Genomic DNA, 17,356 nt, shown 5'->3' on the forward strand with positions numbered 1-17,356 from the left:
ACGACAGATGTCTTCACGTGGTATTAAATTATCCTTGATACTGGTTCAATATAGTTTCATGAAGTTCAAAGTCTCCCAGTATTGGTCTTGGATGAAAACCTCTATTAATTCTGTAATATTAGTGTATAAGCTGAAGGCAATTCATTTCATGTTTATCTACTAAAGCTGACTACCTTGAGTAGTAATGTATGGCATTTCATGAGTAATAGCACATATACTATATGTTTATAGTATGGCACTTCCTTGGGTCTCTAAAAATCAAACCCAAGTTCTAAATATTACTATGTTGTCAGGGCAACATTCTTTAACATGTATGCAAAGATGCTATGTTGTCAAGGTAAATGTGTGAGAACATCACATACCTAGATGTATGTATGTAGCTGACTACGAAAAGAAGAGAAAGACATGGCATTTTCTTTCTAGTGAAGTTAATAAATTTTGACCTATGGGCATCATTTTAGGATGTCAACACTTGATCCAGGAACAGTAATATCAGAACTTTTGAAAGAGGGGGACCATGGCTTGTGACATTCTTAGAGGTAATGAGTAGGGCACACAGTCATGCAAATGGACTAGTTTAAGCAAGCATTACTGTGAGTGGGAACAGACGCAAAGCCAGAACAGTGCACAGGTGACAGGTGACAAACTGTGTCACAGCCTCTCAAGCCTGGTAAGAAAAAACAAAATTGAGATTGTCAACATAGAGAAGACACAAAGTGGATTTGCTTTACTAGAGGGTGGAAAGTCGTCTTCACAGGCTGCACTACAAAACGTTAACTAAAAAAAAAAAAAAAAAAAAAAAAAAAAAAAAAAGCTAACGAAGTGATATGAAGCAGATGGAAGGAAATAAGTGTAGGAAGAGTTCCACCAAGGTAAACGCAAAACACTGTCTAATTCCTTATCACTTAGGCAAGCTGTTCCTTGCCTTCTTGCCTCTTAAATGAAAGCCTAATTTAACCCAACCATGGTTGTAAGATCATCACGGTATCCTGTAAATTTCAGTCCCCATTCTCTTAGGAGCAATGCCATCTTTCCATGGTCTCATCCACTGTGCCTCTCTCTGTTACTTGACCCGTCGGTGCTGTGCTTGCCTCACAGACAACTACCCACTCTCTGGTGTTAAACCTTCCAGAAACTAACCCTCTAGCTGTGTGCTGTGTCCAGATTTTCTTGTTTCCCTTCTATTTCTTACTGTGTCTCCAAACCCTACTGTGCAACTGGCTCATCAACTATTACCTTTCAAACCCCTGCTAACCATAAAGGCCTGACACATGCTAGGGTTCTTCATTAAAGAGTTTCTATCCCAAATCCATCTGTCATTGCTTCCAGCTTCTCTGCTTCACCTCCAGTGGCCACTGATCTTTAAAGTTTGTGCCCAGCACTGCTGTCCTTTGAGCTATCTTTCCTGTGGTTGTTAGCCTCTCTGAGTCATGTTTCTTACAAAGCATCTCGAGCCCGGATTCTGTGCTTGAGAGTTTTCAGCCTGTTTCACACACACACTTAGTCCTTTTCCACCAACTTGTTTTTCCTTTGGGGTGTTTAATCTCCAGTAATTACATCACATTGACTTCTCATCCCAGGATCTTATCTATACCTTGGTAAGTAAACAGAACCTTTAGGTTGATGAGTTTTTTTCCAGACTGAGAAATAAGGGTGCTTCTAGTTCAGTGGCTGTTTCCTTTGATACACTTCCAAGTACGATGAATTACTTTGTAATTAGTAGTTCCTTCACTAGAATGTCCTTGTTATTAAGACTTCTTCATTTCTGTATCATCAATCTGTCCTCACATAGACATAAAGGTTTCTATATAAATCTCTAAATAAACTTGCTGCAAATTGTATAAAATCAACTGTTCTGCATTATCTTAAAAAAAAGGGTGCTCTTGTTCTATTAAAAATATAAGGAAAGGAAAAGCAAATATCTGGAAAAGCAGGCAAGGCACATGCTTTCAAGAACCCGATTGAAGGTGGGATTCTATGTGAGTGCTTAAAGCATAGCTGTATTTCTAGCAATTGGTAAGAAAATTATGTATGTTCTTTAATTGGAATAGACTATGCCATGCTGTAATGATGAACAATTCCAGTAATGAACAATTCCAAACTTCCGCAAGCTTTTATTTGAAATGGCTTATGATTGCTTCAGCTTCAAAATCCTCATCCTAGAAACCATGAGTGGAATGAGAAAAAGTTACAATGTCTGTCCTGACCAACAGGGCAAAACACAAAGGACTGCATGAATTATAGTTCTTGACAGTTGAAAATATCCCGTTCCTTTTTCTCCTTAAACTTCTGATGCCATCTTTCCTGATCTTCATGAATCATTGCATAAATCGGGTCACTATCACCCAAAATCATTGTTTTTTTTTTTTCTCTTTGGCAAATGTATTTGAAATTCACTACTTAATACAGCTTTCTTATGTACTCAACTGGGAACTTGTTCATTTCATCAACTACTTACATCACAGTAACTATAATTGCATATTTATGTCAAGCAAGCAGCTCTAACATCAACAATAATAATAATCTCCTAACACATATAGTCATTATTTTATTTTATTTTGTTTTTGAATATTTGTTTTATGACCGGTTGAAATCCTCAAATGTTGCAATAGCTGCCCCCCTTGGGATTAGGGGTTGTTCCTACAAGGAATCCATGTCTGAATCTTCTATAGGCAATTTTTAGGTGCCTCATCTGCCCAGGCCCGGTATGTTATTTTTGAGTAGGAAAGCTCAAATAGACAAACATCTTATTCAAAGACTCACATAAGTAAGATTCCATTAGGTTTTCTTTATCATTCCATTATCTATGGCTTCCTTCTTTCAACTGGTGACACAGCTGGGAGCCACAAAGAAGTTCCCAATAACATGTTGATTGTGATGTAATCTTCAACCCCAAGACTGACACACCCGCAACTGCAAATAAAACAAGTTTCTTTCTGCAGGAACCTCAACATGCCCTTCCTTTGTAGGTTGTTTGACTCTAATGGGATATCTCCTTATGAACTCCTTGGGAACTGTACTTTACATAGAGACAAAGCTTGCTTCAAAATACTCAGTTCCTAAAACTTGACTCTCTAGGATCATCACACAGTTTAAAGCAAATTATCTAGCTGTCCACCTTGCAACATTTTTCTTTCTTTCCTTCATACCTTTCTCCATTCCTCTCTGTCACCCCTCTCTTACCCCCTCCCTCTCTGTGTGTGTCTCTCTCTATCCCTGTCTCTCTCTCGTGTGTGATGTATACACATATATCTTCTCACAGAATGTAAAGAGTTTAGAGGAAATGCAATACTTAAATACTTATAATGAAAATGATACTATTTAACAAGAATATTAACAAATGCTGTAGGCCAATGATAATCACCTGTAACACCAAATAAAAACTACATGTCGATTATATTTTTATTGCATCTAATTCTCACAGTCGCCCACAAATAAAATACCATACTTAACTCCATTTTAAATACATAGCTATTAAGTTTCAATGAACTTGGTGCTTGTCTGGGTAACAGAGATGTAATCCAGCAGACCTGAATATTGAAATCTTACTTGAAGCAATTACATATAGAAACTTCAAGGACGCCAAACCAAGAAGATTATGGATTGTGCAGAAGTGATTGGTGACCTAGTGACCTGCTGTCAAGCAAGTTAGTTTCCTTCACTGTCTAAGGAAGCTTTTCCTTTCTTTTTTTCCACTTAACTTTTAGAGGACAGATATTATTGTATATCTGTGTATATGATACTAAAAAAAATTAAAGACAATAATTTCATTAGTTTATTTAATGAGTAGAATTCCCTAAGTTAGAACAATTGAAAATTATAAAAAAAAACTGTTTAACATATGTCATGCCCTTTCTTAATATGTATTTTCTATTCTGTCTCTTGCACATCCTTGGAAAGTATAAACAATTAACTTTGGGTACGCTTGAGAAAGTCCTGAAGAACTAAGAAAGAAATTGTCCAAGGTTAACACCTACTATAGAAATGTTACATAATAATAGACTCAAGCTCATTAATGCACAGCCCTGACTGCAAATCCCACACTGATTAGCTCTTTATAAAGCTGCTTCAAGTTGTATACATTCCTTGTTTCTCTGAAAAGTTAAACACAAATCAAATTCACATGCTTGTCTTTCCCTTGTATTTCTTTTATTTCTTCCCTTCAACTTTAAGTTTTCTGATCTGCCCTTGAGCTTTTGAAAACATTAATGAGAAGTCAAACCAACAATGTGAAGTCACAAGGGCATCAGCTTTCCAGGGCAATGCTGTTAAATGTGAGCATTGTTATACTCGATATCTACAGTTCAATTTCTACACGAGTATGGATGTGTAAGCGCCTTTGCCACTAAAATCACGAGGTTGCTCTTTTCTCTGACAGCACCTTAGCAAGTGGATTGGAACACAGTTAAGGAAAGGAAAGAAGCAATTTCCTGTGACCTGAAGACTATAAGGTATCCACCATTCTATCTTATATAGTCTACTTAGTGTAAATTTAGTTGCCTTTGCTCTGTGCTTATCCTAAAGGATTTTAACCTTTGGGGAAAATGGGAAAGAGATCCATAACTCTTTCTTAATGAGTTGAAAAGACTGCATGGTCTCATTAAAGGAAGAGTTTGTCTGACTCTTGGATGACATACTTTTGTCTAAATAGCTAAGGAAGTTTATTCCTTGCGCCTTATCATTGTTCAGAATACACAGCCCCAACTCCACAGGCCTGGAAAGACTATTGGTTACATTTTATATCTTCTTATAGAGTATTCATTCCCTCTGGTTGTTGCAGCAAATTATCACACACTTTGCAGGCTAAAGTAATAGAACCTCATTCATTTCAGGTTACGGAGGTTAAAAGTCCAAAATCAGTTCTATTGACCTAAAATCAGGGAGTCAGCAGTGTTGATTCCCTATAGTGTGTCTAGTGGAAGATACGCCCATCTTTTTCCATTTTCTAAAGGTTGTTGGCATCGTTTAGTTTGGGGCCAAAGCATTCAAAACCTTTTCTGCAAACCACCTTTCCCTCTGTCTCCCTGTCTCTGTCTCTGATGTATGTGTCCTCTCTCTCTCTCTCTCTCTCTCTCTCTCTCTCTCTGTCGCTCATATGTGTGTCCTTTTTTTCTTTCCCCCTCCCTCTCTCCTTCAGTTGTTCCCTTCATCAAATAAAGAAGCACATGATCACACTAGGATTATCCAAATGAATCTGCCTGAAGTGCTACTTTATCCATATCTGTGATGTTCCTTTTACTATGTCATGTGGCAACCAAAGGTTCCCAAGGTAGGCATTTGGAGGAGATAGGTAATAGACAATAATACAATAAACCTTAAGCAGAGGAGAATTGATGAAAGGAATGACATTTTCAGCAGTAAAGTGAAACAGAATTATAATAATGAGTCTCCAAAAACTTTCAGAGGACAGTTCCATATAAATAACAATAGTCTTTATTTGTGTGTTGGGGAAGCCTGCCGGTTTCAGACTCTGATATCTGCTCAGTGTCTTCCAAAGATGGAGACTGAGAGACAAAACAGTTTGTAAAGGGAACAATTCATGAAACAGTGAAAAGAATGAAGACAGGGAGAGCTTAGTGTATAAATATGACATTCTGAGGAGGAGAGAAAATTCAAAAGGCAATGAGAAGCTGAGTGAGCACTGCTGTGGGGAGCATTTCACTATTTGTGCTACCACATCTAAAGAAATTCAGATGTATCATAAAGTCCCAGGCTTTGAACACTTCTTACGTTGCATGACATTCTACGTTGTATTTCTGAACTTCCTCTTTTATGAATAATATCAATTTAAAATACTTTTTTAATTCAGTGCTAGGGGAGAGACAGAACATGTTGTCTTTACAGCTCATTTCGTTCTTTTTGTCTCCCTTGGGTCTGTTACAAAGAAGCCTAAAGTGAGATACGAGTGTTCACTTCAGCAGCACGTAGATGAAAATTAGAATGAAACACTGCAGATTAGCATGGCCCCTGCATGAAGATAACACACATATCTCATAAAGAACTCATTGTGTACGTGTGTGTGTGTGTATGTGTGTGTGTTTGTGTGTGTGTGTGTGTGTGTGTAAACAATTTTAAAAATGTCAGGCTGTGGTGGCACATGACGTTAATCCCAGCACTCGAGAGGCAGAGGCAGGTGGCTCCCTAGGAGTTTGAGAACAAGTTCCAGGACAGGCGCCAAAGTTAAAAATAATGTGAAATACTGAAAGGAGTGGAAGAATGATAGAGAGATTGGGTGATGTTAGGCTCCACCAGCACCTGAACGCTACAACACCAGGGCTCATCTGCAGTGGAAATTTCAGCACCAATTGCCCTATGCATCTAATTCCTCCTATTTTCTTTCTGTTTGAAGGCTGAAATAATCTGCACGATATCCTAGAGGTTTCCACAGCCAACTGATGTGACTCTTCTCACATGAAAGCAGTTCTAGCAGGAAAAGCAACGTGTTGAAGGAGAGTTGTCCACTGCTGTGTTCTGTAATAGACACCAGAGAGGCATTAATAATGACTCGTAAAAATGTTTACAGAATGTCTCTAGGTTGACATCGAAGTGCAATTTTAAAAACCTATGGGAGAGGCATAAAATAGCAACAAATACATCCTGGATACAAAAGAGGATGGTGTCTTTTAGCACCTGTCCCTGTCCTTGCTTACCTTCCCTGAAGTCGGCGCTGCTTTCAGACTGAATGCATCATTCTTACACATGTTGTAATTTTTTGCATGTTGTAATGTTGTAATTTATTAATACACATGTTGCTCTTTTTAATTTAATGGAGTCTGTAAGTCTGAAGCATAGATTTTCATTTTTGAGAACAAACTGCCGGTTCTTAAATTTAAATTAAAATCTTAAGAATTCCTGTAGTCTTACTTCAAAGGAGTAGAGCACACTATTTACTATGTGTAGTGCCTTGTAGCAACCCCACAGATTATTCAAATGAAACCTTTCAACATGGCCATTACATTTTGTCACCACAGACCAAATATAACTTCGGTTCAGAGCTACACTAAAATCAATGTTCAAAGGAAGTAAAGGACAAGCAAATCCCATTTGCTGGAAAGTGTTCTATATCTAATGGCAAAGAGGTTCTACAGAATGGGCAAAGGGCACATGTTGCATAATCTTAGTCAATTAAGAAACTACAATATTGACAAACTGGATTTCTTTGATAGTACATGGGGTAGAAACTGTTTAAGAAGGGGATTTCATGGAAGCTTCAGTTGCTTAGCAACCACTGACCCATGGGGACCACTTCATTTTTAGTCTGGAATAATAGGTCACCAAATGTCACTAGGATTACTGTGAGTCTCACATAAGGAATTCTCCAAACACATCAGCGGAGATGTTGTCATCAGGGTCTGACCTAACATATAACACATATTTGTGGGAAAATGTACATAACACATATTTGGGGAAAATGATTCATTTTATAGATGGACCTCTTCCTTTTCAAGTGACAGTGCTGAGATAGCCAAGCCATTCACCTTTGAAGAATGTGTGATCAGATCCTGAAGCATTTTTTTTTCAGAGTCAAAAAGTAGAAAAATATAGGCCCTTGTTTTATTGAAACCTTGTTAACCCTTTAATAACTATGCTGTAGAATCCTGTAGAGACATGAACTCTTGTTAATCGCCAACTGGCATATGAGAGTTTCCTAGCAACACTGAAATCACTATTCACTAAAGCTATGGTCTACAGAAGTTGACCATTGGGCAATGGCCAGAGTAGTGATTACAGGTACTTTGAAGACTCAAAACAAACTTATTTTTGTATGAGCCAGAAGACACGGGCAGCTGTAGCTAAACAATGCAGTAATGAGACGTTCTGTGTTATTGTGTCGGACGGAGAGAAGGAAGAGTCTGGAGATGTCCCTAGCAGTCACCAGGGAAGATATAAAGAGTCCTCCAACTGCACCCAGGCCATACCGACGCAACTGCTTCTTGCTTGTCCTCAGTCTCCATGTCTCTTCTGGGCTATCCTGGACTTTGCAGAGCTACCTCCCATAGAAACCACTGCTACATCCCCGTGACACCTTCCATCACCATCTGCTCCGATGATGTAAACCCGGCCTTCAGACATTACGTACCCAGCAGCTGCCAAGGCAATCTCTGGCTTCTGGATCATTGCCAGGACTCCTACTGTGAAGCACCTTGCCGCGAAGCTCCCAGCCATGAGCCCAAGACTTGCTCTCCAGCTGGTGATCCCTCGGACTCCTGTGTGCCTTGCAATGCCCCATCTGCAAATCAAGTCGTGAGTGCCTGCGAAACTACTAACGTCAGATCCAGACCCAGCTGCTGTCCCTCTACCGCGACCAAAGGGTATGTATCCAATTGTACCACAGCTACTCGACTTGCATCTAAAGCCTGCCAAACTCCTCAATATGGCTCCTGCTTCATAGGGCAATTTAATTCCTTCCCTACGAATCTCCAAACACTTCGTCACTGTGGTCTGGGCAACAGTGGATATAGAAGCTATGGAAATTTTGGATTCATCACCAATGGCTTCTCCCCATCTTGTTACATTACCAATAGCTACCAACCCTCAAATAACCTAATGAGATATTGCCAGTATTCAAATTATGGGCCTTCAAGCTTCCCATCACGGGGCTACTTATGTAGAAACTTTCAGTCTCTGAGCTACATACATAGTGCATTTCCACCTTTGAGATATTTATGCAGCAATAGAAGACCTCTGAATTGCTACTGATCGACTTACAGCTTGCACGAGAGTTCTGGATAGGCTGATGAAGCAGATTCTACCCGGTTCTAAGGTCTCTATTATTCTGCTAAATTGATTTCTTTATCTCTAGAAGGTTGTTGCACTGGCCTCAAGTGTAACCCTAGACCTGGTTCACCACTCAGTAGTTTGTTTTTCGTTAGTGCTCCCTGTATAAAAGTCTGATTATGATAGTAGTGTTAGCTTTAAAACTCACTAGAATGGATTTATGCAAGAGACTCCACATGAAGGACAATCATAAACTTTTCTGCTCTGGTTGTCACCTGCCTGCCACTGTGGTGATCTTCTATCTTGGTTTGATGGTTGATTTCGACAGCTTTTTTTCCACTTGTTCTGCTTTTTTTTGTTTGTTTATTTTGTTTTAACCGCCTGATGAGCATCTTGCCAGAGAAGGGAGAAATAAAATTGCCTTAAACATTCTGAAAGGAGCTATTTCTTCTTTTCCCTCCTGACTGATTATAAGGATGAGCAAATATTAACAAACATAGCGACTAAAGAGAAAACCTCAGCAATCTACTTTTTCAAAAAAGACACAAAGCCCAGGGCTGATTGACAGTTGGCCTTTGGCCTGGACACTCAGAAGAAACCCTCAGAAGTGACTGAAATACAGAAATTATATGACAAAACAAAGAAAAAATGCTATTGCAGATTGTCTATGATTCCCAGAATTTATCTATGTTCTGGATTCTTCTGTAATCCTGCTCTGTTGAATTATGCCATTCTAACTCTAAAAAAATGCCTTGACTCTTGATTAATAAATACTTTTCTATCTGGAAACCATGTCTTTCCTTATTTTTCATGACACATTCACTGATGTTTGGCCATTATTGAGCACAGTATGCATACAATTGCTGGTTTCTAGTTTGGGGGGGGGGGGTTGTTTTGGTTTGCTTTCCTAGAATTGATTTATAATCTAAGTTCAAATTGTAAAATAGGTTGACTATGAAATCCAGGTATTTTGTTTTTGTTTTGTTTTCTTTCTAAAACATTCAATTTATTCATTTTGTAATGTCTGTGTTTAAATTTTCAAATAAAGAAATTTGGTAGGAATGTCTATAAATCAATTTAATAAAAAAGTACTTATTTCTATTATACTGCATATGACAATAAAATATAGGTACTATTGAGAAGCTCAGTAATTAAATATGGAATCTTTTGAAAAGTAGTTTTAGGCTTATAAACTTCAGGAAAAGAAAATAAAACTTTTAATTTAGGTGGTAAAAAAATACTATAAGCGTTTCTTTAAGTAAATGCTGAAACATGCTTAAAGGGAGATGTTTTGTGGAGGTGAAGGCAACAGGAGACTGGAATGTTTAGAAAGAATAAGAGTACTGACAGCCAGTGTTTTATGGCTAGGGGTAAAACTCTAAGGTAGAGTCCTTGCCTGGCCTGAAAGGCTTTGAATTTTACTTGTAGCACTTCAAAAATAGTTAACATCTGTATTAGTTGGGGGTTTTGTGCAGAAACATCATGATCATGGCAACTTTTATAAAGGAAAACATTTAATTGTGGCTGGCTTATAATTGAGAGGTTTGGTACATTGCCATCAAGGTGGGAAGCATGGCAGTGTACAGACAGATATGGTGTTGGAGAAGTAGCTAAGAGTTCTACATCTGGATCTGCAGGCATCAGGAAGTAACAATGACCTCTATGTCTACCCCCAGTGACACACTTCTTCTAACAATTCCATACCTACTCCGACAGGGCTGCACCTCCCAGTGGTACCAGTCTCCTAGCAGTCTAGGGGTCATTTTCATTCAAACTACCACAATGTCCAAAATTAAAACTTTCAAACTGTACACATGGGGTTGGCATTTTAATAGTCAGTGCACGCCTACTGTGTGTAGTGAAGGCTTCAGAGTATTAATGTCTTGATTTTGCTTGAATATATTGGGAGATGACTTTCCTCATTCATGTGCGTGTCTTGAAGTTTCAAAGAATTCTATCATAAGTTACAAAAATTTATTATCCTTAGGAACCAAACAATGACTATATAAGACTCACTTCGTTCTCTTAACACAGCATAGGTGTTCAAGTACTTGAAAACAGTTTTGTGTGCTTTAGCTGAGTGCTCAGTATCTTGACCAAATATGTATTCTTTCTCTGCAAATTCTGAAGGCAAACCTATTCTTTTAGACATTAAACAGGATTCTTTGAGATCATGAAGATTTAACGGGACTGACTCTTCTGAAGAATGGTTCAGATGAAACAAACATAGTACTATCTCAGCCATTTAACAACAGACAACTTTCAAAGGAGGGACAGATCATTTCTAACTGGAAAAACGGCAGAGCACTTTCTGAAAGAACTGGCCTTGGAGTGATGTCTGAATGTTTAAGGGACAGGGTCTTAAGGACTCAAGGATGAATAAGGGAAGGTGACGTAGCAGACTGATGTGAACCCAAGAGGCACTGTGTTTGACTAGAGGAGGGTTGCAAAAATATATCACCAGTGTGGAAAACAGAGAGAAAATATAGGACATTAGAGCAAAGATTGTGGATAAGAAAGGTTCTCTTAAATAAAAAACAAGCTAATTATACAAGATTTATAAATGCGACCTTGATAAAATTAAAAGTGCCTAATAATGGAACATATCATTTTAAAATGAGAAATAAAGGGAGGTGATGGAGCATGTGAGAACACTGTGCTTACCACCTAAGTTTTCTGTAAACAGTAAGCCCAAAACAAATCTCTATTAATAAAGTGAAATAACTGAAAAAAATAATACAAAGAAATCCCTAAGATAAAATCCATTGCATGTGCTCCACAAATTTACTTCCCTAACTATTTAATAGCTACATGGCAAAAAAAAAAGCACAAATGTCTTGATGAGAAACAGGCAAATAATGTGAATAGATAATTAATAAAAAATACAAATTGCCTGTAAACTCTTTAGTATAGTAGACTTCCTTAGCAATTTTTCATTATGAAAAGATGACATTCTTGCTAGCATCTCTTTGTCAAACATACATAAGTTGGTAATATGTTAACTTACAAATATCATTTCACAAACAGCAGGTAGGGGTGGATATCAATAGTGCCTGTGAGGGTGGAAGGGCTTCAAAGGTACCAACTGAATGTTGATATGAGTGTTGATATACTCATCTTGAAGTGTCTCCTGGGAAAGACTACTGCAGAGGACAAACCTATGCCTACATCGCTTATAGCTTTGTTATTCAGGTTTTAGTAGTAGTACCACGGATGGTGGAGGGTGTTTTTGATTATATAGTCCATCCAGTCATAATGTAGGCTCTATTTTTTAATTACATGCAAAAAGCACAGTTGTTAACCTAAATTTTACTCAAGAATCTACAATTCCATATCTGAAATTCTCCCAAAAGCTACAGTACTTTGACTCAGATCCTTCCAGTACAATGGTTTCCAATATTCATTGCTTTGTTTTCTGTAGACTTGCCTGCAGTCATCTGAAGTGCACGAATTCAAAATGGAAATTCCATAAAGAAACAACTGATAAGTTTTATGTTGAACAACAACATGAGTAATGAAATAAGCTGTCACTCTGTCCTACTTGGGATGTCAGTTATCTCGCTGTCTGACAAATCTGTGTGGTGCAGTGACCTTCTTGTTAGTCAGGGCCCACCTGGATTGTCAGACTATCAGAGCACTGCAGAACTTAGCATCCCAAAAACACAAGAGCGAAGGAAGAATTTTCTTAGTGTATGTTCTTGTAGTTATGTATTAATGATATCAATGATTTATGAATTAAATTTATTAATTTAATTTTTAAATTAAATTTTGACATTAATACACAGCTGTAAGGAAATATATACTAAATACAGTATCTGGTGTTTCCTGAAGTTCCAGGAATCCCCTGGAAGTCCTGGAGTTTAAACCCATTGGTAAAGTAGGACTGTTGTATTCTTTCCAGCCCTCTGCAAGTCTCCAGACACTGCCAAGTAAGACAAAACTCCAATCTATTTCATTAAAATATCATGTAATAAGAAATAGATGAAAAATTAATCTATGAGAAATTATCAACTAAAGTATAATCTAGTCGTAACACATAAGCATTTTATAATTAAAAGTATTTTATAATTAAAAGCAGTGGTTTACAGCAGTATAAGTTATTATGGTAAAAGCTAAACTTTACAATAAAAATGAAGAGCAATAATAATGTATGTTGTGGTATATTTATACCACATAAATAAACATTTTCTCTATAATATATATTTCATCTAATTAATATAGTATAATATACAAACTAGAACCTACTAACATGCAACAAAAGTAAAGACTTGTCAGCCAGGGGAGAATTTCAAAAATAAGGGTTGAAGATTCAGAAAGAAAGAATGTCTTAATTTAAAAACAATGGAAAATAGTATTGAGAAATAAAGTTGATTGCTCCCTCTGAATGGAGAGAACATTTAATCACAAGCACTCTATGCCATACTTTTAATGACAATATTAAATACCAAAGGGAAATAGGTCCTTTTTATCTACAGTGCAATGCCTTCTAGAAAATACCAATATGCAATAATTCATTGAGATTTGCCAAGGTGAATTTCATCTAAACATAGAATACATTAAAAAATCATTTACTATGCCTTTTTATAGCATGATAAATACAAAATAATGGGCTATGTCTTGTCTCTGCCCTGAGATGAGGGTTCAAAGGCAACCTGGTTAAATAGTGAGATTCTATATTAAATTAGAGAGTAAAAGTATACTTATGTCAAATATATTTTTTGAGAAATAGAGATCATAAATCTACAATGATTTTTTGAAGTAAAAATATTACTTTAAGTACAAAATTCTTCCTATCAAGGAATAATTCTGGTGCAATAATAAATTTGTCAGAATTGCAAGTTTGGATAGTAGACTATCATCTAGAATGTAACCACTGAGAATGGAAAGTTTATAACATGCTAATAAAGAGTCTGTTCTATCTTGTTACTATGTATCTTTGCCCGCTGGTTTTTAAGGGCTAGACACCTTTATTTCAACAAATTTCTCTCATGTTGGGTAACACAGGGAACCTCTGTCATGACTGGAAAGAATTGTGTGCAGTGTGAATAACGTCAAGCATTTCTTGCCAACTGAAAGATGAGAAATATGAAAAGTGCTTCTTTGTTCACATATTGTAGGGCAAAGAGATCATATTTGATCTTGAGTATTAATTCTAAAAAAACACGTTAATGCTCACACAAGTCAAACTGCCACTTAACCCTTTTACAGAGTATGTGAGCTTTATGGACTGAGGGCTTCCTAAGAATTCAATCATGTAGTGTATGAACCACTGTAAACAGACAGAAAACTCAGTAAAGTTAACAGCTTTGGTTCCATAGGGCGTTTGATGAGAACAGTAGTTACTCAGTTAGTTGGGAAGCTAGAACCACAATCCCCATTCCTTTTGTTCCAGTTCACTATGTAGGATTTTTTTCTACTGTTATGTTTCATTCATAAGATTATATTTTCCTGAACACTAATGTGTAGTAATAAGAGCGGTGGGGCTGCGTCCCCAACACCCCAGCCGCCTGCTCGGCTAGCTTATGCCCGAAATAACAACACACAAACTGTATTCATCTAAACACTGCTTGGCCCATTCTCTTCTAGGCTAATTCTCACATATTAATTTAGCCCATTTCGAATCATCTGTGTATGGCACCCCAAGGTGCGCTTTCCAGGAAGATTTCTCAAACCCTGTATTCAGACCAGCTCCATAGAAGTGAACCCAATTTTATGACAGATACATGTGAGGATAATTGAGCACCTTTTATTCATCACGTACACATTGCCTAAGAGGCAGTCCCAATGCTGGCATTGGGAGTATGATTGAAAATCCCTGACAAAGCTATTGAATTCTATAGTTTGAATTCATTTCCTTTAATACACATCTGCAACCTGCCATTCTTCAATAATGAAAACAATGGCACACTCTAAACCTGCAATGTCTTTATATTCTAAAGTAAATATAAATAGAAAGTTTGTCAAACAGTTGGGGCAGACTGAGGGGCCAATGACAATGGCACTGGGATTTGTCTCTACTGCATGTACTGGCTTTTGGGGATCCTATTCTCTTTGGATGTATACCTTGCTCAACCTGGATACAGTGGGGAGGGCCTTGGACTTCCCACAGGGCAGGGTGCCTTGCCCTCTCTTAAGACTGGAGAGGAGTAGGAGGAAGGGTGTATGGAGGGAGTGGAAGGGAAGTGGGAGGAGGGGAGGAGGTGGGAATTTGGATTGATATTTTTAAGTAGTAAAATAATAATAATAATGATGATAATAATAATGAGGAGGAGGAGGAGAAGGAGATGGAGAGGGAGAAAGAGAGCGAGAAGAAGAAAGTTTTTCAGAACTGTAGTGACTTGTTTACTGGTGTATATCAATAGCTCATCACTTAAGGGAAGATTCTGAGCACTCAAAAATAACAAGTCCATAAAGATAAGTTCTATGAAATACAACCACAATGTGCTCATTATAAAAAGAGTTCATTGTATATAGTAAATCACACAAGAACACTCATTCTCACACTTTTTTCCTGTTATGCTTATCACACATGCAAAGTGAATTGAACAAGAAATTGGGAAATAGTCACACAATGTAAACATGACCTTATTTTTTTAGTCTAATGTTATAAAAAGAAATAGATGATGAAACAAGTAAACGAAGTAAGTGAGAATAAAATAATATGTCCAATACTTCCTCCAAAACTTGTCTGATGATGCCTGGAAGAAGGAAAATTGAGCCTGGCGGCAGTGGCACATGCCTTCAATCCCAGCACTTGGGAGTAGAAGCAGGAAGATCTCCGCGAGTTGTAGGACAGCCTCATCTACAAGAGCAAGTTCCAGGACAAGCTAGCTAGTACTGTTACAAAGAGAAACCCTGTCTCAAAAAAACCAAAAATAAAAAAAAAGAAAAGAAAGAAAATTAAAGGTAAGAAAACAAAACAAAACATACAAACAAACCAAAAGCAGTGTTGGTGCATGCAATCTTTCTTTCCAGGCAAAGAATTTCTCCTAAGGAACCAAGCCATGAGAATTTACACTCTACAGTAAGTAGAGGAAAGAGGAACAAAGAGTCAAATGGGAGTAATATTTATGAAAGAAAAAAATTTAAAATACAGATTCAGACTACAGTCAAATTGCTTTTAAAGATAACTTTGTAGAACCGTAAAATAGAAAACAGGCATCTAATCCTATGTATATTTGATATAAATTGTGTATTACAGAAAACAAATACAGATTATCAAAGGAAGAACTTGAACTTGAAATAACAGAGTCTATACTTTCCACTTTGGAACACAGGGTATATATTATTGCCACCAGCTAGAAGGATCTTGTGAAAGTAGTGAGAGAGGTAAGAAGGGGTGATCTGGGAGTGCTCTCTGTGTGCTATGATTTCCATTAATGAATAAAGAAACTGCCTTGGCCTGCTGATGGGGTAGAACTTAGGTAGGCAGAGAAGACAGAACTGAATGCTGGGAAGAAGAAGGGTGGAGGCAGGGAGAAGCCATGGATCCTCCATCTGAGATAGACACTGGTTAGAATCTTTGCCAGTAAGCCACTGCCATGTGGAGATACACAAATTAATAAAATGGGTTAAATTAATATAAGAGTTAGCCAATAAGAAGCTAGAGCAAATGGGCCAAGCAGTGATTTAATTAATACAGTTTCTGTGATGTTATTTAGAGGCTAAGCTAGTCAGTCGGTTGGGACAAACAAGCAGGCCCTCCTCCTACAAAGGGGAGAAGTAAGTGGGCCAAAGGTTAAAGAGTGAGACCTAATAGAAGTGAAGAGACAAGATTAAAAGGGGGAAGAGCCAAAAAGTAAGGGACAAAGATTATCTTCTAGAAACACTTCTTGTCCCTATACACAAAGCATTAATTTGAAGACTTACATCTTGAACACTAAAGTTAAATTAAACCAACAGAAAATTAAAGAGGCCATCAACTCTAAACTAATAAATGTTATCCTATCCTGGGACCTCTTTGCTATGCTGGGCCACATCTAACACTCAGAATTCTATCTCCTATAAACTCATTAATATATTTTGTGGATATTATCATGGTACCACACTAGAGTAATGAGTATGCTAACACTGTGTATAACTGAGAATGTGTCCATGTGCTTATAGATACACACACACATGGGGGTGGCAACCCCTTTTATTCTATAATTGTGATTCTTAAGCCTATGTATGTATCTGGAAGGCCTAGTTATGTTGCTCAGGAGGGAATATTTATCTCTTTTTAAATTGTCTTTTTAATACTTGGTTAAAATAACCAAGTATATCATAGCTCCATGGATGAAGTTCTTGAAAATTAAAGCAGACCTCGTCAGAACACTTTTTCCCTCTCTTGTTTGTCTCTCTTAACATATAGGTGCAAGAGATTTTAGTATAACTGCAATTAGCCTGAGGCAAATAGCATCTACATTCCTTGTTGCTTTCAGACAAAATACAGAATGTTATTAATAGAAACATAACCTGAAGCTCAAGCCTGCTAGTGACTGATGTAACCGCTCTGTTGGACAGAAATCTTTATACACCTCATGGAAACAGTCCCTGTTCATTCCAAAGTAAGAAGAGACTCATTGGCAAAAAGAGTCCCTTATTCACCTTAATTCAAAGCCCAGGAGAGGAAGGCTTCAATCAGGCCCTTCGGTGG

At 37.5% G+C, this 17,356-nt stretch overlaps 1 protein-coding gene and 1 non-coding gene across 2 annotated transcripts; both read left to right on the forward strand.

The window, feature by feature from the left end:
* Positions 1 to 5,905: 5,905 nt before the first annotated feature.
* LOC121465432 lies at positions 5,906 to 6,013 on the forward strand. Its single transcript, XR_005976655.1, has one exon. It is a non-coding gene; the product is annotated as a U6 spliceosomal RNA (small nuclear RNA).
* Positions 6,014 to 7,944: 1,931 nt separating this feature from the next.
* On the forward strand, positions 7,945 to 8,700 carry LOC121465272 (keratin-associated protein 24-1). The gene has a single exon (XM_041678459.1). The coding sequence runs from the start codon at positions 7,954 to 7,956 to the stop codon at positions 8,698 to 8,700; it is 747 nt and encodes a 248-aa protein (XP_041534393.1). The 5' UTR covers positions 7,945 to 7,953.
* The last annotated feature ends 8,656 nt before the right edge of the window (positions 8,701 to 17,356 follow it).

Source organism: Microtus oregoni, unplaced genomic scaffold (assembly GCF_018167655.1).
Source record: "Microtus oregoni isolate MIOR12 unplaced genomic scaffold, Mior012 000030F_ref0000283, whole genome shotgun sequence".
In the NCBI taxonomy this organism is placed as follows: Eukaryota; Metazoa; Chordata; class Mammalia; order Rodentia; family Cricetidae; genus Microtus; species Microtus oregoni.